Here is a 24796-nt window from a genome sequence, read left to right as displayed (position 1 = left end):
TCCATCTTTTGTCCTCTTAGCTCACCAAGGCTGTCAAAAGTACTGCTCAGCCTCTTAACTGCTTCTTCTGGATTCACAAAAGCTGCTGGGGAAAAATAACCTCAAATGTTAGGTTTGCATCTTTGGATTTCCATCTTCTGCCAGATCTTGGCCCAGTATCCCTTCCGACCTCATAGATCTCCAATGCCCTTAAAGCAGAATATTTTCTTCTTATTGCCTTCTAAAGAAGAGTTATCCTCATTATCTAGTTCATCATTACTAGAGGCAGAAGTTCTACTTTGATTTTATGTGTTAACTTTTCTCCATCTTCGTTAATAATTTGCTTTATTTTTTTATACTTTTTTGATTAGTGCATAAAGATGCAATACTTTTATGAGTGCTAATGATCATAACTTCTATCAAAATATAATTACTCTCTTAGCACTTTTAAATTATTTTTACCTCAAATTCAATTTTATCAGCAATTAATCTTGAGGATTCATAGCTTTCTCTTCTTTACCATTGACTCAACAATAAAATTTCCATTTTTCACTATTCTCCTTCAAGTATGTGTGAAAGTCCTTTTCTTCCCTTTTAGTTAGTAGATGTCATCGTTGTTACTTTTGGAATTTCTTCACTACTCCTTTCTCTTAGTAACAAATGCCATACCTTAAGTACATGAACCAGGGAAGACACATGACACAAACCCAACTAGTCTGATACCTAATTAGAAAATAGTTTCAGGGAAGGGCACAATTCCCACCTGAGTCAAGGTTCTTTTCTGCATTTTTTTTTTGTACTTGAGCCAGTGAGGAAAACTGTCTCTTGCCATTGGAACCTTAGTACTTTAAGGTTCTGAGTATGAGACTGCATATTCTCTACCATATAGATTAGCGGGTCTGAATCAGGGACAATTTTATCCCCCAGAGGATATGTGGCAATGTCTGGCACATTTTTCGTTGTCAAAACTGGGGAGTGGAGGGTGCTAATGGCATCTAGAAGGTAGAGGCCAGGGATGCTACTAAATACCTATAGTGCACAGGATAGCTTCCCACCACACAGAATCATCCAGCACAAAATGTCAACTGTAGAGGTTGAAGAACTCTGACATAGAAGAAAGCCCAACTGCAAGAGGGAAGAATTAAATTCTACATAACACCAGATCTAACAAATTGTACAATACCCGCCCCGCCGCCAACAAAAGTCCTGATGATACTGCAGGAAATCTGAATACAATCATGTCACTATTGTCTCCTACCCTATCATCTTCAGTTATATGAATCAATAAATACTTTGGGGCTTAAGCTAGTTTGCAATGAGTTTCTATCACTTGTAAATCCAAGAATCATTACTAACACAATATGGGACTATAAAGCTTTATTTGACACAATCATACTTTTGGAGACTTCTGTTTTTTAAGTCCTGTGGCTTTGCTTTTCTACTTTTTTTTTTTAATTTGTACTTTAAAAATTCATCTTCCGCAATAACAGTTTACAGATAGATTTTAAATTCTATTTATAGCAAACTAACACTTTTTAGAACCACCCTTTTTTTTAAATAAATTTATTTATTTATTTTTGGCTGCACTGGGTCTTCGTTGCTGCGCGCGGGCTTTCTATAGTTTCAATGAGCAGGGGCTACTCTTCGTTGTGGTGCATGGGCTTCTCACTGTGGTGGTTTCTCTTTGTTTTAGAGCACGGGCTCTAGGCGTGCGGGCTTCGGTAGTTGTGGCACATGGGCTCAGTAGTTGTGGCTCGGGGGCTCTAGAGCGCAGGCTCAGTAGTTGTGGCGCACGGGCTTAGTTGCTCCGCGGCATGTGGGATCTTCCCGGACCAGGGCCCAAACCCATATCCCCTGCACTGGCAGGCGGATTCTTAACCACTGTGCCATCAGGGAAGTCCTAGAACACATTTTTAAACTCATACTTATCTAACACTCAAAGTAAAAAAGTAAACTATACTTTTGATTCCCATTACAACAAATGAAGAGGTCTGGACTTTTTCTTTTTTACTGAGGTATAGTTGGTGTATAATGCAATGATTCACAATTTTAAAGGTTATATTCCATTTATAGTTATTAAAAAATATTGGCTATATTCCCTGTATTATTATCCTTGTAGCCTATTTATTTTATACATGGTAGTCTGTACCTCTTAATCCACTACCCTCTTCTTGTCCCCCTTTCCCTCTCCTCATATCTATATCTGCGACTCTTCTGTATATCTGTGACTGTTTCTTTTTTTGTTATATTCACTAGTCTATTTTACTTTTTATATTCCACACATAAGTAATATCATATAGTATTTGTCTTTCTCTGTCTGACTTATTTCACTTAGCACAATACCCTCCAAGTTCATCAATGTTGTTACAAATGGCAAAGTTCCATTCTTTTTTATGGCTGAGTAATACTCCATTGTATGTAAACCACATCTTCTTTATCCATTCATCTGCTGATGGACATTCAGGTCGCTTCCATATCTTGGCAATTGTAAAGAATGCTGCTATGAACATTGGGGTGGATGTATCTTTTTGAATTAGTGTTTTCAGCTTTTTTCAGATAAATACCCAAGAGAGGAATTGCTGGGTCATATGGTAGTTCTATTTTTAGTTTTTTGAGAAAACTCCATACTGTTTTCCATGGTGGCTGCACCAATTTGCATTCCTACCAACTGGGAACTAGGGTTCCCTTTTCTCCCTATCCTCGTCAACATTTGTTATTTGTGTTTTTTAAAATTAGTTTTTATTGGAGTATAGTTGTTTTATTATTTGTGTTCCTTTTGATGACAGCCATTCTGACAGGTGTGAGGTGATATCTCATTGTGATTTTAATTCGCATATCTCTGATGATTAAACAAAGTTGAACATCTTTTCATGTGTCTGTTAACAATGTGTATGTCTTCTTTGGAAAACTGTCTATTCAGATCTTCTGTCTCATTTTTCAACTGCGTTTTTTTTTGACGTTGAGTTATATGAGTTGTTTATATATTTTGGATATTAACCCCTTGTTGATCAGATCATTTTCAAATATTTTCTCCCATTCCATAGGTTGCTGTTTCATTTTTGTCAGTGGTTTCCTTTGCTATGCAAATGCTTTCTGGTTTAATTAGGTCCTGTTTGTTTATTTTTGCTTTTTTTTCCTTTGCTTTGGGAGACAGAACCAAAAAAATTTTGCTACTATTTATGACAAAGAGTGTTTGCCTATGTTTTCTTCTGAGAAGCTTTATGATTTCTGGTCTTACATTTATGTCTTTAATCCATTTTGAGTTTATTTTTGTATATGGTGTTAGAGAATGTTCTAATTTCATTCTTTGACATGTAGCTGTCCAGTTTTCCCAGCATCACTTATTAAAGAGACTGTCTTTTCTCCACTGTATATTCTTGCCTCCTATGACAAAGTCATAGAATAATTGACCATATGTTCGTGGGTTTATTTCTGGGCCCTCTATTCTCTTCCATTGATCTATGTGTCTGTTTTTGTGCCAGTACCATACTGTTTTGCTTACTGTAGCTTTGTAGTACAGTCTGAAGTCAGGGAGCATGATCCCTCCAGCTCTGTTCTTCTTTCTCAAGACTGCCTTTGCTAATCAGGGTCTTTTGTGTTTCCATACAAATTTTAGAATTATTCATTCTAGCTCTGTGAAAAATGCCCTTAGTATTTTGATAGGGATTGCACTGAGTCTGTAGACTGCTTTGGGTGGTATAGCCATTTCAGCAATATTAATTCTTCCAATCCATGAACATGGTATATCTTTCCATCTGTTTGTGTCATCTTCAATTTCTTTCATCAGTGCCTTACAGCTTTCCTAGTACAGGTCTTTAACCTCTTTAAGAATGTTTATTCCTAGGTATTTTATTCTTTTTGATGCAATTTTAAAGAGTTCAGTAATTTTATGTCTCCTCTAGCTCCATTTTTGTTTCACTAATTTAATCAGTGGTTATAAACCATTTCCTTACCCATTATAGATTACATGTCTCTCAAAATTTGAAGCAAAAGTGGCTTTTTGGGTTTTTTGGGGGCAGGGGGTTTGGAAATTTGCTCTCAGGATTATAATCATATTTGCTTTAATTATTAGACTGATCCATGGTATATTTAACTGGTTAAAAATTCATTATCAGTCCTTTTCGGACACATGTCTCCTTTCTTGGGTTAGTCATTTAACCCTTCCAATCTGAGATACTTCTTTGAATAATATTTTTCAGGAATGATATCATGATGGTTGGTCTATTTTCTAGAATGTTACTATTGCTTTCACAAATGAATATTTGGCTAGAAAGAATTCTACAGTTGGCAGATGGTGTATCAAGTATGTTCTAACATTGGCGAGGTCTGAGGCCAAACTGATATACATTTTAGTTCAATATTATAGTAATCTGTGTTTTTTACTTGTATATATGTAGGATTCATTCGATTTTAAAATAGCACCAAGAGGGAATTCCCTGGCAGTCCAGTGGTTAGGACTCTGAACTTTCACTGCCGAGGACCTGGGTCCAATCCCTGGTCGGGGGAACTAAGATCCCACAAGCCACACTGCTCGGGCAATTAAAAAAAAAAAAAATAGCGTGACGATATGCAGATCTCTTTTCATTAATTTTCCCTGGAACAAATTATGAGCTCTAACTTTGGAATCAGAACAAAGTTTAGATAAAAAAAATGTTTTCTTCTTTATTTATAGCTTTGGATGTTGCCTCTGATCCATTTCTTCTGTTTTATTCTCTGGAAATTCATATTATTCATAGAATACAATCTACACATGTAAAGTCCATATTTATAACTTGTCCTTCATTCTTTTAATCTGTCTCCTTTTCCTCTACAGTCTTTGTTTTCAAATTATTTTTGTACATCACTCATTCAGTTTTCTTTACTGTCATGACTTTACTTTCTGTAAAGATCAGACTTTACTTTCTGTAAAGATCATTTTAATGCAGTGACTATATTTTTTAAAATTTCCATAGTATCTTCATAATTTGGACTGTTTTCTTCACATCACTATTTAACAGTTTTAGAGAAACAAACTGTTTTATGTGTTACTGAAAAACAAGGCAATTATTTTCTAAACTTTTCTTCTATTTCTTATAGTATCCCTAACAGTATCTTCAGGATACTTATAATGATGCTTCTTTTATAATAACTGTTTTCCAAAGACTCTCAATGGATTTTTTTTTTCTGCTCATCCATCCTGAAATGATTTATTCAGATCTAATATGGGAAAGGACGAGCATATTGCCCTCACTATCCTCTCAACATTCAAGAGAATAAATAGCAGAAACTCCTCTACACTCTGAAGCTAAAAGAACAAGCTGATATTTAAGCACTTTCCTATGAGACTCTAATACTCTAAATAAACCCTTAAAACTAAATAATAAAAAGACAACCCAATTTAAAAATGGGAATATATGAATAGCCATTTCTCCAAAGAAGATATACAAATGGCCAAAAAGCACATGAAAAGATGCTCAAAATCATTAGCCATTAAGAAAATACAAATCAAAACCATAAGGAGATACAACTTTATGCTCACTAGGATGGCTATAACAAGTGTTGGAAAGGAGGAAAAACTGAAATCCTCAAACACTGCTGTTGGGCCAGTAAAATAGTGCAACCACTTTGCAAAACAGTTTGGTAGTTCCTCAAAATGGTAAACACAAACTTATCACGTGACCCGGCAAAAGATATATACCCAAGAAAATGAAAACATGCCCACACAAAAACTTATATTCAAGTGTTCATAGCAGCATTACCCATAATAGCCAAAAAGTAGAAACAACTCAGATGTCCATTAATTGATGAATGTGCAAACAAAATGAGGTACATCCATACAATGTAATCTTAATCGGCAATAAAAAGGAATGAAATAGTGATACATGCTAAAATACAAATGAACCTTAAAAAACAATGTGCTAAGTGAAAGACCACAGATTGTGTGATTTCCATTTACATGAAGTGTCTAGAATAATAAAATCTAAAGAGACAGAAAGTAGATTAGAGATTGTCTAGGGCTGGAGGAAATGGAGTGGGGGCCAGTGAAAGGTAAAAAAATACATGATTTCTTTTTAAGGTGATAAAAATGTTCTCAAAGTGATTGTGGTAATGGTTGCACAACTCTAAATATACCAAAAACCATTTCATTGTACACCTTAAATGGTTCAACTGCATGCTATAGGAATTATATGAGAATAAAGCTGATTAAAGATAAATAAGAGATAGATGGCCGATAAGTAAAAACTTATTCACTCTCCTAATAATTTTAAAAGAAAAAGTCTTCCTTAAAAAGGCCTTTTCACTGGATTTATTGTTCCTTAACAACCATCACCAAGGTTAGTCTAGCTCTCAACTAAAATAAGCTCTCTTGCCCACTTGCTTCTTTAGTGTGAATTTCTCTATTCAAAATAAGGTACCAGAAAAAGTTTTATTTTTTTTCTACTGTTATAAGTCTTAATGATAACAATAAATGAAGGCAAGAAGAAAGGGTCAGCTTGCTGTCGAGCACATACTTGCTCCTGCCATCTGTTTCCCATATTAGAAACTTCTTCATCCTCTAATTCAGGGACATGACGTAAAGTTTTACTGGAACACAGCCACATGCTGATTGTTTATGAACTGTCTATGGCTACTTTCATGCAACAAATGGTATGGCCCGCAAGCCTGTAATATTCACTATCTTGCCCTTTAATGAAATGTTTGTAGACCAATGCTCTAATCACTAAGGGTTTCATGTCACATTACAGGTGACAGGATAGAACACCTGTCATTCATCAATATAATTTCTATATGTAATCATACTACATTACTATTACTAAAATTTTCTCTCATTATCTAGCTTACTTGATTCTAGAGTTATCACTGTATTTTAATACAAAGTTAGAAGGAGTTCATAGGTTCTGTTACTTCTCCAACATTTTACCCAGAAGGAAAATTCATTCATTTCCATTCAATAAATATTTACCGAGGATCACTATGTGCTAGGCATAGTGCTAGACACTGGAGATTCAACCATTAATAAGCTAGAAATAATTCTTGCCCTCGTGGAGTTTATATTCATAAAAGAAAGAGAAATATAAAATGAAACAAAATAGACTGTAAGTGTTGAGAAAAATAAAAGGCTAAGGCTGAAAATAATAAGGACAGACATACTTTTTGATATTTAAGTCAGGAAAATCTCTCTAAAATGAGATCTAAAAGCTAAGTAAGAACTATGAAATCAAAGAATGAGAAGAAATGCTTTCCAGACAGAGGCCAGAAATAACCTGGCATGTTCAAGGAACTGAAAGAAAATAAGTATGGCCAGACATAGAAAAAAAGGAGGGATTGGTAAAAGATTTTATCAGAGAAGTAAGAAAGGGCTAGACTATGCAAGGTTCTATAACATATGGTAAAAAATATGAACTTACTTTTAAGTGGAGAAGGCATTAAAGGACCTCGAGTAGGGACATGACATGATACAAATTACATTTTAAGATCACTATTCTTAACATACAGAGAATGGAATGGAAGGGCACATAGGGAGACTAGTTATGAGTCTGGTGCAGTATTCCAGGGAAAAGATAATAAAAATTGGTTGGTCTCAAAGTGGTAGCAGTGGAGACAGAAAGTAGACTGATTCAAAATAACTTGTAAATTAGACATGTATGGGTAAAAAGAGGGGGTAAGACAAAGAATGATCCCAGTGATTGACACTTGAGAACTGGATAGCTAAATGATGTGATTTACTAGATGGCCAAGTGGGAAGTGGAAAATGATAACTCCATTTTGGACAAATAAATTTTGAAATATCTCTGAGATTCCCAAGTGGAGATAATTATAAAATCTGGAACTCCAAGGAGAAGTCGAGGCTGGAGATATAAATTTAAAAATAAGAAAAGAGAAAGACATTTAAAATCAAACATATAAATTTCTGAATATCCATTTTTGTCCTAATAGTAGGAAAGGTTGTAACAGTTCTTTCTTCACTTCCCTATCTTTCAGGAGAAAAAAAAAGTACCATGTTCTAAATGGTAGCAGAAAAAGAAAACAAGGAACTGATAACACAAGCTGCTGTCAAAGAGGATAACTGGGTGGATAAAGACAGGTGGGAGAGAAATTTTATTTTTACATCATATCCTTTTATATCTTTTTATACTTTTGTAGCATGTGAACATAGTAACTATTCAAAAACTTACACTCTAGAGCATACAGGTGAAGAAATCAAGGCATTTATGCACCTAGATAAGTACTCTTTGTTTTCTTAAACCCTCCAAGAACATATAGATGAAAAGGTAAAAGCCTCAGCACCTACTTAAGTTACAAAAGAAACTTGCCATTACAAGTCCAAATTAATCACGATTTCAAAAGATTTATGAACTAGAAATGACTTTGAGTTCAACGATCCAGTCCCTCTCACTTTAAGGTAAGAACATAATCAGAAATACATACTACTTACAATCAAGGATGCCAAATGTCATGCTATGATTTCAATATTTTAAATGCAAAATAATCTTCATCAACATCATTACCTACCCAATACCACATTTACTTTACTGACTAAATGTATCATGAAACTAAGTGTTCAAGTATCCTAGTTTGACCCTTCACCTACTATCCCCTCAGTTTTCTAAGTCCTCAACCTACTGCTTAAACTAATTTGTTACACAAAGGACACTAAAATAACTTTCTCCATTTTCAAAATATACTTTTAAATCTGAAATTGGATGCCTTGGTTCTAACTTGGTAAACAAAACTGAACTCTGTTTCGTTAAATGAGTAAAAAACATTCCAGTAATATTAAAACCACTATAGTCTTAAAGTATGCAAATTATCAACCAAATGGCTGGCATTTACAGGGCATATATTACATACTATGTGCCCAGCACTATGCTGTATACTTTAGATACCTTATTTAATTTGCTCCCTAACCCTGTGAGACAAAGATTATTCCTATTTCACCTGTCATAAGAAAAATACATCTAAAAATGGTTAAGTAATTTCCTAAAATTACATATCCAGAAATTGTGGGAGTCATGACTCTAAAATCAGTATTCTTTTTACTATACCAACAGATTTCAAACTTTCTGGCTTCAAGACCCCATTATACTCTTAAGAATTATTGAAGATCCCAAAAATCTCTTATATGAATTGATATTTACGTTAGAAATTAAATTTTTTTAAAAATTTTCCTTGTTAATTTTAAAATTACAATAAAACCATTACATGTTAATATAATTTTTTATGAAAAAAATTGCAATTTTCCAAAACAAAACAAAAAGAATGACAAGAGTGGTACTATTTTAAATTCTTTAATTAAAAATAAAAACAAATTTAATTTAATGTCTGGTCTAATAGAAGACAGCTGGGTTTTTATAACTGGTTCTGCATTCAGTCAGGTGTAAATGCTGTTGTGAAGTATATGAAGAAAATCCAGATTCAGACGATATGCACTTGAAAAAAAAGAGGAGTATTTTAACAGCCTTTCCAAATAATTGGGGGTATTCTTTGATACTACACCAAAACTTAGTAAGTGGTTCTTTAAGGTTTGTTGCCATGTGAGATCTCAAACCGTATCAATAAATTTTTTGTACTGTGGTACATGAAATTCATTGGTTTCTCTTACACTTTGAATGGATCTTTTACTGATGCATGGTTTTGTAACATCAGGCATTGATCAGTCTAAAAAATACTGATTTACTGAGTTATGCAGATCTTCCAAATGTCAACACATTTCAGTATACAAAAATTTTTAAATCACATTTAGTAATATCACCAATCTGACCAGAACAGTCTTTAAATACTAGGAAGCTGTCAAGCTTACAGTGACAGAGACAAGTTTTCCAAATTCTAAATTTCATTTCAAAGCTTGAATTTTTTAATTGGCAACAAATACTGTCAATGGTTTTCCTTGAGGTCACAGGTTCACTTCATCCAATTTCCAGAAAATATATGCCAAATATCCAAATTGTGATAACCATAGTTTGTGTGTAAGCTGTTCTTTCAAGTAAAAATGGTGTTCCATGACAAAAGCAGCTAGTTTGGCTTACAATTCAACTGCACAAATGTTCTCCCTTTTTTTCTCTTCAGTATGCAGCAGAAAAGCATTATGCATAATTCACATTATGTCACAAAGAATAAAAGAGTATGTACTCAAGATTAAGACTTTAAAAATTAACAATTTCTACACCTTCATCAAAGACATTGTGAAATTGGCTTTTTTTTTTCCCTACTTCAAGTACACGGCAGTGAATAATACAATGACTACTAGCAGTTTGGTGCCTTGATTCATGCTAATGTTCCAACAATTTTACCCACCACTGCTTTTGTACTATCAGTGAAAATGTCAGCGCTGTGAAAAAGGCAAACAATGACTTTGGGTTATTACAAAAATAGTTTTGACTTCATGTGCCCCCTAACGAGGGAGCAAAGCAGGAAATTACAAGTCCTAGAACCAACACAGCTCCAGCTTCCACAGACATCTTCAAGTATCATCCAAGCAAGCAATAAAAAGGGAGAATTTTTGTGCTTTCTCTCATAAATGGTACTATAGTACTAAAACACACACACACATATTACTTTCAATCTATCATCGACTCCTAACCAGCTCTACCTTCTCATTATTTCCAGTTACCCCCACTTATAATAATAGCATGTTAAATTGACCCATGCCCCCCACCGAAGTTTCTTTTCTGCCTCATACAGTAGCCAGAAAGAGCCTTTTAAAATCAGATCATGTTACCTGGCTATTCAAAACCCTCAAATAGCTTCCTATGTTACTCAAAGTAAAAGCCAAAATCCTTAACAATGGCCTACAAAAGTTCTATATGTTTACACCCCTGTCTCAAAATCTCCCATATCCTACCACTCTCTGCCTGTTCCAGCCACACTACTCTTTAAACATGGTACCTTTGTGTTTGCAATTCTCTGCCTAAAACTCTTTTCTGCCATATTCCGTTTACCATATTTTTATTAGTTCGTTTATTATTTATCTTTCCCCATTAGAATGTAAGCTCCCTGACAGCAGGGACGACTTTGTTCATTTTGTTCACTGCTGTAACCCCAGCACCTAAAACACTGTTTATCACATATCAGGAGTTCAGTATATATCTGTTAAGTGAAGGAATGAATGAACAAAAAAAGGAGGAAAAAAACTATGAAGAACCATTAGAATAGTGTTAAAATCTTTTTTTACTCTCCAAAAAGCATTTTACCTCAGGACAATGCAGGTGTCCACACGATTCTCTATGAAAGCCGACCAATATCCAAGAGGATATGCAACACAGCACAGGTGGCTTTACAGAAGTCAGCGCAGTGCTGATTAAGAGAGGATAAATTAACACACCTGACAGATATCTACAGTCAAGAATCCAAATGTTCTGAACCAAGTAGTAGACGAAAGATGACTGACAGGAGAGTCAAATAAACCTTTTAGCAAACTGATAGGCAGTATAAATTCAAGAATCAGATAAAACCTCAATTGAATGAAGTCCTAACTAAACCTCAAAAACTAGAATGTCCTCTACTGAAAGGCACGTCACAGCAAAAGTAGAGCAAGATATTGATATTAATGGATATTACTATGATATGAGCCTTCATCATTAAAATATTTTCAAGTGTGGTCTCCCATTTAAGACTATAATGCCCCAAGAGATAGATATTATTATATCGACTTATTTCAGCAGTTAAATAAATAGTATAATTACATAAAAACCAGTTTGTAGAGAAGCATGGTCTCAAATTCAGATCTGATTCCATATATAGAAAAAGCCTTCTAGTTTTACAGATGATCTTTGGGATATCAACAAGACTAACAGGCTTAAGAACAGATGAAATGCAACCACACAGTTAAACCTCACATATCCTGATAACTAACACCATTCATAATCTTTAAACAGTTAGAAAAGAGACCTTTTCCCTTTTTTCCTACCCTCATTTGACATGCTTCTGTCTTGCTCTAAAACTGATCTTCTACTGGTCCCCAGTAAAATAAATGGTATATGAACAAGAATATACTGTTTGTCTTTCCAGCCCCTATCCAATTTTTGAGAATCTACACTCCTTTTCTAGAACACAAAGCATCCTGACAATTACCTTGTACTCTTCATTTAGATTTCTATGACTTATGAATGCCATTAACTTGGGACAGACATATTCAGTTCTCCAGTAAGTCCTCCAGAATTCTGCCTCATTGCCGATGCCCAGGACACAATATCATCAGTAATTGCTCATTTCTGCTTCCTTTTTTGCCAAAGTTTGAAGGTCAGACTTCCTACTTCTACTGTGGTTCAATGAAGGCAGCTCTTCGGAGGTAGCTCTGCAGATGTGTTCATATCACAATTTCAAGTAGCAGTTCACGTTCTATAGTGCTAATGATGATGGCATCAGGAAAGTCATTTAACACCAGGACAGTCCTATTCTGTTGGAGATGCACATGCAGGAAAAGGTGAAAGGAAGAAGGTTCTATTCATACAGTCATGGAGATCAACTGAATCAACCCCACAGGATCAGTGGAGTGACAGATTTCACAGACAAATCACCCTCATACCCAGTGACAGTGCATAAAACTTTAATGGATTATCTTGGGCCTCCAGAAACCACTTTTTTTCCTAAGGGAAAATGAGGTATGCCTTCCAAAAACAAAATTCAGAAAAGACTACAAAACACAAGGAGGACAGATACAAAACTACTAGTGTTCTTTTAAAGATGTGCCTCTTGACTAAAATTGTTCACCTAAGACTTCAAGATTTTTTTTTCCATGCAAAGTTTACCTTTATAGTCGCCTTTTCTCAAACAGACATATTGTGCTTTATTCTCTTGTATCACCCATCATGAATGTTAGGGACAAAAACGAAGCAGATAAAATGATATCAAAAGAAAGATCAATTCATATAGAATAAGCCAAAATAAACATATTGTATGGGCACCAAAAAGATTTCCTATCGCCTCCATTCTCAAATGTACATTTTAAAATTTTCTGAACGTAAGATGTTTTAAAATCTCTGTCTGAAGAAATCTGTCAGCCACCAGACACAAGTTAACCATTTCTTTATCACTTCATTGAGTTACCTGCATTGGCAGGAATATTCTCAAACTGACTTTTATTTTAAATTTGAAATCTCTAATCACTATGTAAAATAGCTTCAAGAAGATTACACTACAATTCAGTAAAAAAGAAAATTAACTGTGTATAGAGAAGATGGCTTGTCACATGCCAGACGATGTAATTAAAGGCAGTAGAAACTGCCAAACCTCTCAGAATAGATGAGAAATTTTTCACATCTAGGAAAGGCTGGTTTGAGCAATTCATATATCAAGGACTTTTGTCACTCTGGCCCCTAAAAGCTTCTGACTAATGTCCAAGATAAGGTGCTTAACTTCCAAAGATATTTGACTCAAGGGAAAAAACAAAATTACAAGTTTAACAAATAGGATGCAGTCAAAATCAAGAAAGTCTTCTATAAACTTCATAAGCATTCTCAGTTCTAAAGGGGAAGAAGTAAAAATCATTAGCATCAACTATAAAAAAAAATAGCATGTTACCATGATGCTTTGTTTAACTACCAATGGCAAAAAAGGATTCAGAAAAATCTTCACACTCAATGTGAAAAAAAGCCTAGACTTAAACTTTAATCCTATACTAAAAAAAAAAAGGGGGTATATAACTAAAGATATACTAATGATATAAGGTTTAAGTAATTTTTGTACACTTAATGTATCTTTTTCCCCACCCGAGAAGAGCTGTTATTAAATATACCATGTGTCAAAATCATTGGCATATTTGAACACAGTATACATATGATATTATGGCTGTTACTGTATTTAACTTATATTTCAAGAGATATGCTTGGATCCAAATACAATATTCCTTAATATAATTGATGGCTTAGAAAAAGCAATTCAAACTCAACTAACCTTTTTCCATAAAAGAAAAAGCTCTATCCTTGCTCTTACTCAATTTGACAATAATTTGTAAATACACATACATACACACACACCAAAAAAGTTTTTCAATTCAGAGATCACTGCAAACTCAAAGAGCTAATGAACAGTGAGCTAAATAGTGACCAAATTAGGATTCAATAAGCTTTCCAGGTAGGTAGAATAAAGGATCAAGACTAACAAGATAAAAATTAATAAATGTAAAGTCCTGTTTTGAGGTTAAAAAAAAAAAAGACAAGAAAGGACAGAACAGAAAGACAGCCAATTACTTGAGAATAAACAGTATTAAAAAATCCACATACTCTTGTACTATATTATTTAATGTATGCTCTTTACTAATATACATTACTAAATGTGTATTCCTTAGAGCAATAAATATAGTCTCTGTCTTTGCTGATGAGGCTACTATAGCTTCAACACTAAGGCTAGTTCTGGGCACCATCCTCAAAGGAAAGAACTAACAAACCAGAGTTTCACTAAAAGAAGATGACTAAGATTTTCATTTACTTTTTTAATACACTTCTATAGCATTTACTGTGTTTCAGGGACCATTCTTAGCACTTTATAAACCATGTCATATGAAGAATGGATACGGAAGTTAGGAATGTTTAACCTGAAGATAAGGAGAACATGATAGCTCTTGCTTGTCAAATACCTAAAGGGCTATCATGTGGACAAAGTAGCCTATTCATCCGTGCCATTACATAAAAAGAAACATAACAACAGTGAGAGATTTGGGCTCTACAGAAAATCTCTGTGAGCTGTTCAGTGGCATTCTCTCTCTACAAGTACTAAATGAGAAATATATATTAAAGAACTTTGCCATAAATTGCCACATACACATTATTAAAATTGACTTCTTTGCAAAATAGTGCATCCTGATCAACAGAAATATTTACAAACAGGCTGATCATGTGCTTTGGAGTTCCTGCTGTTAGTTCAGTTTCCAGCTTTGGAGCTTATTTACTAAGTATGCAACTTTGGCAAAGTTTCCTTGCCTCTCCAGGCTTCACTTTCCTCACCTTTAAAACAAGGATAAAGCTACCCTTTATAGCAGGGTTACTGTGAGAATTAAATGTAATAATGTATGTAAACACTTAGCATAGCGTTGATGTATTTAATAAACTATTATCTGTGATGATGATGATCATCGTCATTACATTATGGAAGGAACATCTAGTGAATATAAAACTAACTATGTTAAATGATGTGATATAATTGTATGGCTCTGCTATGCACCTGTATGAGTGTATGATTCTGCTATGTACTCATCATGCTATAACTATCCAAATATAACAAAGAGCTTGTTTTTGTTGGGTGACTCAAAACACATTTATCTTTTGTAATTTGAAAGGAAAAATAATCTAAAAAGACTAAAGTATCCAGGTTAGTAAAATTTCATGAGTAAAAATAATGTAATATAGCAGGGAAATTATGCAGCTACAGGGGAAAAGGAGATTAAAGAAGTAGCACATTAAATAGAAGCTACTCTTCCTTAGGAGTCTTCACTGCAGGAGATGAGAATGTAAATTGCAGGCAAAACAATTACATTTTCCACAGGTATGTGAACCATTGGTTACATTCATCAAAAATATCAACAATGTAACAGAATGTAACCTGGTGCAGCCTTTAAGAACTGTATGGATGTTCCTTAAAAAACTAAAGATAGAGTTACCATATGATCCATCAATCCCACTCCTGGGCATTTATCTAGAAAAGATGAAAACTCTAATTCGAAAAGATACATGCACACCAATGTTCATAACAGCACAATTTACAATAGCCAAGACATGGAAGTAATTTAAATGTTCATGGATAGATGAATGGATAAAGAAGATGTGGTATATATAGACAATGGAATACTACTCAGCCATAAAAAAGAATGAAATAATTGCCATTTGCAGCAATATGGATTGACCTAGATTATCAGACTACGTAAATCGGAGAAAGACAAATATCTTATGATATCACTTATATGTGAAATCTGAAAAAATGATACAAATGAACTTATTTTCAAAACAGAAAGACTCAGACATAAAAAACAAATTTATGATTACCAAAGGGGAAAGGGGGGGGTAATAAATTGGGAATTTGGGATTAACAGATACACACTACTATATATAAAACAGATAAACAACAAGGACCTACTGTATAGCACAGGGAACTATACTCAATATCTTGCAATAACCTATAATGGAAAAGAATCTGAAAAAATCTAAAATACATATATACAAAAAACTGAATCGCTTTGCTGTGCACCTGAAACATTGTAAGTCAACTATACGTCAATAAAAAAAAATAAAATCAACAATGTAAGGGCAGCTAAGTACAATGCAAGCATTTAGTATATCAAGACGACTTAGAAAGAGAATTTCAGTGGGCTAAGGAAGAGTTCAAGGGTATTCAGGATTCTAATTACTTTGAACAGAATTTGTACTTTAACAAACCAACTCGTAAATGTTAGATGACATATGCAAGCCCAATAATCCTGCAATTCAGTACCTTCTGTGATCAGTCAAGAAAATCAGTTCTAACATAATATACTATCATACTTTGTCAGTCACAGTCACCTCTTTCTTCTTTCAAAGGGAATCAACTCTCAAAAACAAAGTTTTATCTGTTTTCAGGTACATTTCAATGTAATGGAACTCTATATTTTAAAGGCAATGGCCATAAGATAAACTATATATATATATATATATATATATATATATATATATAGCTACTATGAAGACCAAATCTGAAAAATGTCCTAATAACTAAACAACCCGAAGCTACAACAGATCTCCCACTAAAAACTGTTTCCCAAAGGGTTAGAATATAATTACCATCAACGAACAATATTATGTCGTTGCAACAACAGTAAAGTAATTAAGTAAATTAAATGTAGGAATGAAAAACTGGGTGCAGCTTTTAGGAACACTCTGGGGGATTTGATTTTTGATAAATGAGAGGTAGTAATTCTTACAATATTGTAAATTCAGAATACAAATGCAGTTGTTAGAGAATTATACAACCAACAGAAATCTTACTTTTTTTTTTTAATGTCAATTTTTGCCCTAATTGTACATAAGAAGCCTAGAGTCCAACAGAATTAAGGGAGGTTATTCCACAGGCAAGTATTTCATTAATGTGTTGCACTATTTTGAGCAGAGTTGAGTGTGTTCTAACTGAATGTATACAATACTCACATTCAGTTAAAAGCCGAGCTACTAAAAATATTTGCCAACTACCCAGTTTAAAACGGCCTATCAAATGTTGAAAATATCAGTGTTGACAATAGTTTTCATTAATTTACTGTGGCTTAAATGTCAACTCAGTCACATTGTTTTTAGAAGAAACAGAAAAATATTCAGCTAATAAATTAAAGCAAAAAGTAGAAATACAGTCCTTGAATAACAAATGACACTATATGTTGTCATGTAGGATATGATGAGGCTACTATGAAAAATCATAGTACTATTTCTAGTCACAGATCATCAAGATAAAACATTACTATTAGCAATTATCTATCTAAAACAAGCAAAAAACTCTAAGCTCTACTTCAACAAAATCTTAGCCACTCAGAAGTCATTTTACATGCTCTAGGTATCAAATGCCAACAAATTTGTACTGTGGCTTTCAGAAATCAAAGCATTTGCAAAGTGTAAACACTTTGTACCAAACTAAGCTTCCTAAAAGTAGAAGAAAAAAGAAAGAAAAGAAACAGACAACCTGATGGCACGTAGAAATCACAACCAGTTGCAGTCAGGTTGGGGATTTGTACCTGGGCAATGAAGGGAGTTGGGAGATTTATATGTTCAAAATTCAAGATCCCAAGGGGGTAGGGGGGTTAAAGAAGAAAAGATACAGTTCAATAAACAATGGATGATGACCAGGTTGGATGCGAGGCAATCTAAAATTTCTTATGATCAAGAATCAACACACTGAAGCCCTGTCTCAAACATAAACAAAACAGCTTCTAAGAATTTGAAGTAGCCAAGGAAGAAACATTCCTTCGCACCCACAAGAACCAATCCCGAAACCACTGGCATGCTATTACAAGATTTACGGGCATTTGGCTTGGAATGGTGGGCAAAAGAGAGGAAAGAAGGGTCTGTTAGGATTTCAGAGGCCTGGGGAGGCACAACCTAGGCTCTGGGAAGGAGAGGTGGACAGGGGCGAGCACTCCTCACCGTGATTATCTTTCTGCCCGATATTGTGCGTGCGGATGAGAGAGGACAGTCTCCTCACATCCCCCTTGAAGACGCACTCGTGCACCGGGTAGTGTGCGGGGCAACTGCCTCCACCTGCGACGACAGCAACGGGGTTGGTGCCCGCTAAAAGAGCCGGGGACTGGGAGGTGGTAGTCACGGAGGAATTGTGCAGCGGCAGGGCCGGGGCGCCGGGGGGATTGGAGGAGGCCGGAGCTGTCTTCAGCTGTAGCCGGTGGTGATGGTTACTGAAGATCTTATGACAGGCTCTACCGCCCTTGCTGCTGCTGCCTGTGCCAATCCTGCCTCCGGTAAAGGTGCCGCCGAGGGCAGCCGCCGCTTCCTCATCCCCGGGCTCCAGCAGGTCCCCCTCTTCTTTGCTGGGCTTGTGGTCCCTCCGCAATGAGCGGATCTTCTCCCCGGTCATCGCCGCCAGGGGCAGAGAGGGGATCCAGGAGGTTCACCCCTGGCGACGAAGCTTGCGCTGCGGCCGCACAAGGCGATTAGAGCGGTGGCCAGGATACTCCAGCGCAGCATGAACTCCCAGAGCGCCCCCGAGCCCGGGACAAACGCATCTCCCGGAGGAAGAAGAGCCGGCTCTCGCCTAGGCACGAAGGGACGCGCGCTCGCTGGGGGGAGCTAGAGTTCAGGTGCCCACGACACCAGAATCCCCGTCCCCACCGCCGCAGCCGCCGCCACTGCCTCACACCGAAAAACAGGGGACGGCCATCTTCCCCTGGCTTCTCTCGCGAGAACTCCCCTGGGAGGGAGGAGGGAGGAAACACCGCGATAAGTGAGCTGCCTGCTCCCTCCCTCGCCGGTTCTGTTCCCAGGGTTGCAGAATGCCGGCTCTTCCCAGGCAGTGGGTTCCCGCCCCAAGCTGGAGTCTCTGAACTAAAAGACCGGGATCCAGCGTCCTGATGGCCGCGCTTCTTGTGGGCCGTCTGAAACCTTAGCCTGCGTTTGAGATATTCGATGCACGTTATAAACAATGACAAACCCTGCGACCTCTGGGCCTCCCTCAGGAGTGCTGACTGACGCCAAGGCACACAGGATATGATGTCACTGAAATTCACAGGACACTCATTCAATAAACTTTCGCTAAGCATCTACTTCGTGCCGTACACTCTGCTAGTAGATTTATAAAACACCACTCCTGGCTCCAAGGTGCTCGTTAGAGGAGGAAAGATAGTCAAGCAATTGAGTACAAAATGTAACTGCGAATGAAGTGGATGCGGAGTGCTGGGTTGCACGAAAAAAAGGGGGGGGGGGAGGCAAATTTTAGTGTTGGAGTGTCAGAAAAGCCACCACATAAGTTTAGGGACTGACCCTGGATAACAGGCTATTCAGCAGACTGGGAGAGGGGAGGTCATTCAAATATTTGTCGGATGAATGAATTTCGGGCAGGCGTCAGAGTTAAAGCATGCGGAATGGACCCTGAAGGATGGCAAACAATAATTGTGTAACCGGAATATCGCTGGACTAGTTCATGGCCAGCCTCGACCTAGCGTCAAATTCTGAAGAACATAAATCTGATCTTGACAAAATAACTAAAGCTGTTGGGAACTGGAGGGCAGAGGAGTTAGCAATGTCCGAAAGATATTAACCTGTTTATCTCTCCTAAGTCCCATTTACTCTGACAGCTGCTTCTCTCAAAACTCTTCTTTCTTAAACCAACTTTATCACTACCTCCATAACACCACCCCTCCAAATAAAAACTCCTGTGGGAACTGTCCTCTCTTCATCCTTCCCAGCTACTCAGGTTTCACCTCCCATCGTCTTTCAAATCTATTCAAATTAATGTCATTCTTCCCTTCTTCCTTTTCTTTCTTGTGTGTGTGTGTCTGGGAGGCGGGGAGGCCAGGGGCTGGGGGTGGGGAGGTGTTCCAATTCTGTTCAAGCATTGCATGGGCAATCTGCACCTCAAAGGTCCTCCTACTCAGAAAGCAAGAGGGACTGGACACCTATGTACAAAAACATTTTCTTCTTCCACAATAGCCTCTGAAACAGGTGGTAGGCTCAGCACTTTATATGCTATTTCCTTGTGATAAGTATTATTTTCAATCTTCATTTGACAGCTGGAAAAACTTCCCAATGCATCAAAGGTGGAATGTAGCACAGTCAAGTGCAACTCCAGGGCTAGAGAAATAGGAAGGGGCCAGATCGTGTAGGATTTTGTATGTTATCTCAAAAGTTTCGACATTATCCTACAAGAAATGGATAGCCTCTTAGGGATGTTAAACAGGAGAATAGTAAACACACACACACACACACACACACACACACACACACACAGCAAAAAAGAACAAAATCAAAACAGGGGAATAGCATGATGCGATTTGCCTTTTAGAAAAGTCACCCAGTCACCCATACTTTAGAAAAGTATGTATCCAGAATAGATTACAAGGGGGCTACTATAGAGACAAGGAAACGGAGAGACTCCTGCATAAATCAAATAAAAATGTGTGTAAAAATATGCATGTAAAAGTCTGGTAGAATATACGTCACACAGGGGGAACAGTGGTTCACTCTGGAAGATAAGATTGCTAAATCACATATTCCCTTCATTGCTTGAATTTCTTTTTACAAAGAGAAAGTATTCCTTTTTATTAATCAGAAAAAATAATAAATTAATTTTTAGAAGAAGTATGCGATTCAGGAGGTGAGAGATTATGAGAGTATAAACCAAGTTAGTAAGAGTTAGGCTGGAGAAGGTTTAAGAGTTTAGAAAAAGCTGAGTTCAGTTTTAGCATATTGAATTGAATGTTCGTGTTGCTCACCCATAAGGAGTTAGATGGCAAATATTTTGGTATTTGGAAATGAACCTTAGGAAACAGAAATCTGGGTTAAGATTCAGAAATTATCATTACACAGTAATTGATGCCACAGAAGTCATTGAGTTCCCCAAGGAAGATTGTGTAAAGTGAGAAATTAAGGTCCAGTCTAGAACAAAACCTTGAAAACACCAATATATAAAGGATGTGTACAGCAAGAGTGGCCAGAATCCTATTGATAAAAAAAAAAAAAAAAACTTATACCAAATTGTCTACCATTATATCTGTGTTACCACTGGATTTAGAATTTAAAAGTAGCTTATTAGTGGCTGCCACCCATGGACAGATGTGGAAACTCCTAAGGGTCCCCTCAGTAAAATCAAAGACTACAAACATCAAAAATAATATTCAGCCCTTACTTTTGGGAGCTCCACAGTATAATAGGGAAAAATGATATAGAAATATAAGTTTATAGTACATTGTGGAAAATACAAGAATTGAAATTATATGAGATCCTGATATACTACAGAAGAGGAGGTTATTAATTCTATCTGGAGGAAATGAAAGTTGGGTGATCAGAAAATCTTTCTGGAGGAGGTAATGTCCAGAGTGGGTTTTAAAGAATGTATAGGAGTTGGCCAATTGGGCAAGGGGAAAAAGATACTATAGGTAAGAATAAAAATTACAATAATAATAATAGCTATAATTTATTGAGAGCTTACCACGTGTTAGGCATTGTTCCAAGCAAATTTCAATAACTATTTGATTTAATCCCCACAACAATTCTATGAGGTACTTTCTGTCCCTATTTTACAGATAAGGCAACTGAGGCACAGGAAGTGATCATCCAAATGATGAATAGAGATAAGAAGAATAGTATGTATAAATATAGCATGATATTTGAGAATTATCAGAGCATGGTATGTGGCAGGAAAAGTGGTGGTAAATGAGACTAGAAAGGAAAGCTGGGACTTGATTACAGGAGCAACTGTATGAAACTTGGGTTATATATGCTAGGCAGTAGAGAGTTTGCAAAGGATTCCAAACACATTAAAGACAGAATCACATTTAATACTATAATGTACAACCAACCAATACCCCAAGGATATGAGATTTTGCCAATCTTTCCAGCTTAACCTCCTTGCACAATGCCAGATTCATTCTTCACTCTAACCAAAGCAATCTGCTGACAGTCCCTTATCCGCTCTCATGCCACCATGCCTTTGTATATGTGATTCCGTACATCCTGAATTCATTTCTATTTCACTTACCTAGGTACCTCATTCAATCTATTAAGAATTAGTTCAAATTTTATCTCTTCTTCACACAGGGTTTTTTTTTTTAACTTGGCATAGAATTCAGAGGTCCAGGAAATTACATTGAATGAAATCACTAAATAAAATTTAGCACATCCTTCTATTATGAATGTAGACCACAAACCACAATAATATTAGAGGTACCTGTGCCTCTGCAACCAAAAGAAACCACAGATATTTTTATATCACATTACAGTTGCTGCAGATAACTCAAAATATCATTTAAATTCATCACTACCTCAAAATTATGTTAATAATTATGCTCACTGATAAATCTTGTTCTTCTATGAGTTAATAAAGAAGCACATATACTGCTATATCACAAATTTGTTTTTTCAAGTATTTTGATAGCTATTTCAATACTCTAAATTTCCTTCATAATCCAAAGTGTTTTACACACTTAAAAACATTGTTCTGAAAATGGGTTCCTAGACTTCACCATACTGCCAAAGAGGTCCACGGCACAAAAACAGAAGTTAGTAACCCCTTCTTAGGAGTCTCTATTGACACCTGCCCTTCCCTCTCCTTGTCTCCTCTCCAACACCCCACCATTCTGAATATGTGGCCCTTCTTTGCCTTCTTCTGATTTCCCTTTCTTTCCCAAATCTTTCTGATTTGGCTTTTCTGATTTTAACTTTTGAATGCCTCTTTGATATTCTTGTCCACCTCTTCAACTAGTTCTTTGAGATTTCTCAGTACTGAAACTATGTTTATCCCTGTTGTATGCACAGTGCCTTACAGAGTGAAATAGTGAATGCTTAATATTAATAATAAACAGTTGTTGAATCGATCATTCATAACATAAAACCCCAAAGTATCTAAAATGTACCAAGAGAACTGTAAACTAAGTGATGAGACGTTAAGTAAAATTACTAAATAATCCCAATCTGACTCTACTTTAGCTGACTACTAGTTTCTTGGATTCTTAAGTGAGGCCCAAGAGTAAATATATATCACTTTGGATTTTTTTTTAACAAATAACAGTAAATTCAACGGAAACGGTCTTAAATTAAAGGGATTTATTGACTTACATACAGAACGGTACAGAGATACGTCTTCAAGAGGGGCTCCTCCAAACCGCATGTCAGTTTCTCTGTGACTCAGAGCCCCTTCTCCCTGTTCGGAACATTCTCCAAAGGCCAGCTTCTCTCAAGGATACAAGATGGCTGCCAGCAGTAACAGGGGCCTGGAGCTTCCTCCTTCAGGTCCAGAAGGAGGGCCCAAGACCCCACAAGTCTGCTGCTCGACATTCATAAGATGATCCTGTCCAATCTCGGCGTCTGGGAGAGTGTTGATTGGCTCAGGCCTGGGCTACCTGAACCAATCCCTGTGGCGGAAGAGATTACCCTTATCAAGTTTGCCCAATCACAACTCATCTCTGAGCAGGGTGGGGTGGGCCCAAGCACTCCAAACTGCAAAACTATTTCATAATAAGAATGAGGTGGGAAAGACAACGGGAAGACAAACGCAAGAGCAGCCATGAAAAGAACTACATCCAATGACTTAAAGTGAGATTTTCCTTGTGGGGGGTGGTGGGGGAAGAACTGGCCTGTTATCACAGTGTCAAGACTAAATATGATGAAATATGTTGGTTATCAATTGTATCAAGTAATGAGTGAATAACTTCACCATCAAACAACATATTTACGTTTTATTCAAATGTTACAGAGATAGAATTCAATCCAACAACTCAACTATATAACTCAACTTTTCAATATACTATATTTACTCTGGTCTTACAGACTAGCACTTCTTAATTTCCCTCTTGGTATGGCTAAGAATCCAAATAATGATCAATTTGCCTTCAATAGCAGGAGGAAGTACTTTCTGATAATTGGAGTCCCAACTTTTTCTAATGAAAATTTTGTTAGATGCCTTACTGTTCACTATCACCCAACAATAACTGGAGGATTAAGCGTGGTTCTAAGAATGAATATTTCTGAATTTTAGGGGAAATGTATGTACCTGTATTAGCTTTATACAAACACCTAATCCCCATCCTGGTGTCTTTATTTAATAAAAGCAGTAGTATCACAATATGAAATATGGAATGTACTGTATAAAATAATAAAATCCCACTGTTATAATTTATGAATGCTTCAACAGACTAAGATTGGTAGTTATGGACTTCCCTGGTGACGCAAAGGTTAAGAATCTGCCTGCCAATGCAGGGGACATGGGTTCGATCCCAGGTCTGGGAAGATCCCACATGCTGCGGAGCAACTAAGCCCATGTGCCACAAATACTGAGCCCACATGCCACAACTACTGAAGCCCACATGCCCTAGAGCTCATGCACCTCAAGTACTGAGCCCGCGTGCTGCAGCTAGTAAAGCCAGCAGGCCTAGAGCCCTCGCTCCGCAACAAGAGAAGCCACCACAATGAGAAGCCCGCACACCGCAACAAGAATAGCCCCTGCTGTCACAACTAGAGAAAGCCTGCGTGCAGCAACAAAGACCCAATGCAGCCAAATTAATTAATTAATTAATAGAAGATTGGTAGTTACTAATCTTATGCAATCCTCTTTATGTTGTATACCAATATGTTTCTAACGTAAACATTAGAGCAAGTTTAGTCTACATCTTTTATTCTCCTTCTCTCAAGCTTTGTATTTCATACTTTCACAATAATCTAGA

General features: G+C 36.5%; 1 protein-coding gene across 2 annotated transcripts in view; it reads right to left on the bottom strand.

Annotated features, from left to right (window-relative positions):
• Positions 1–18838, bottom strand: part of ANKRD13C (ankyrin repeat domain 13C) — an 81004-nt gene extending 62166 nt beyond the window's left edge. The window contains exon 1 of one of the 2 annotated variants that reach the window (XM_007471643.1): positions 18054–18838. In XM_007471643.1, the coding sequence (XP_007471705.1) occupies positions 18054–18498 (445 nt within the window). In that variant the 5' untranslated portion in view covers positions 18499–18838. The remainder of the gene's footprint in view (positions 1–18053) is intronic. The other variant, XM_007471644.1, reaches the window with a different exon arrangement.
• Positions 18839–24796: the final 5958 nt, after the last annotated feature.

Source organism: Lipotes vexillifer, unplaced genomic scaffold, assembly GCF_000442215.2.
Source record: "Lipotes vexillifer unplaced genomic scaffold, Lipotes_vexillifer_v1.1 scaffold461, whole genome shotgun sequence".
Taxonomy (NCBI): Eukaryota; Metazoa; Chordata; class Mammalia; order Artiodactyla; family Lipotidae; genus Lipotes; species Lipotes vexillifer.
This window is presented reverse-complemented; position numbering and strand designations above follow the sequence as displayed.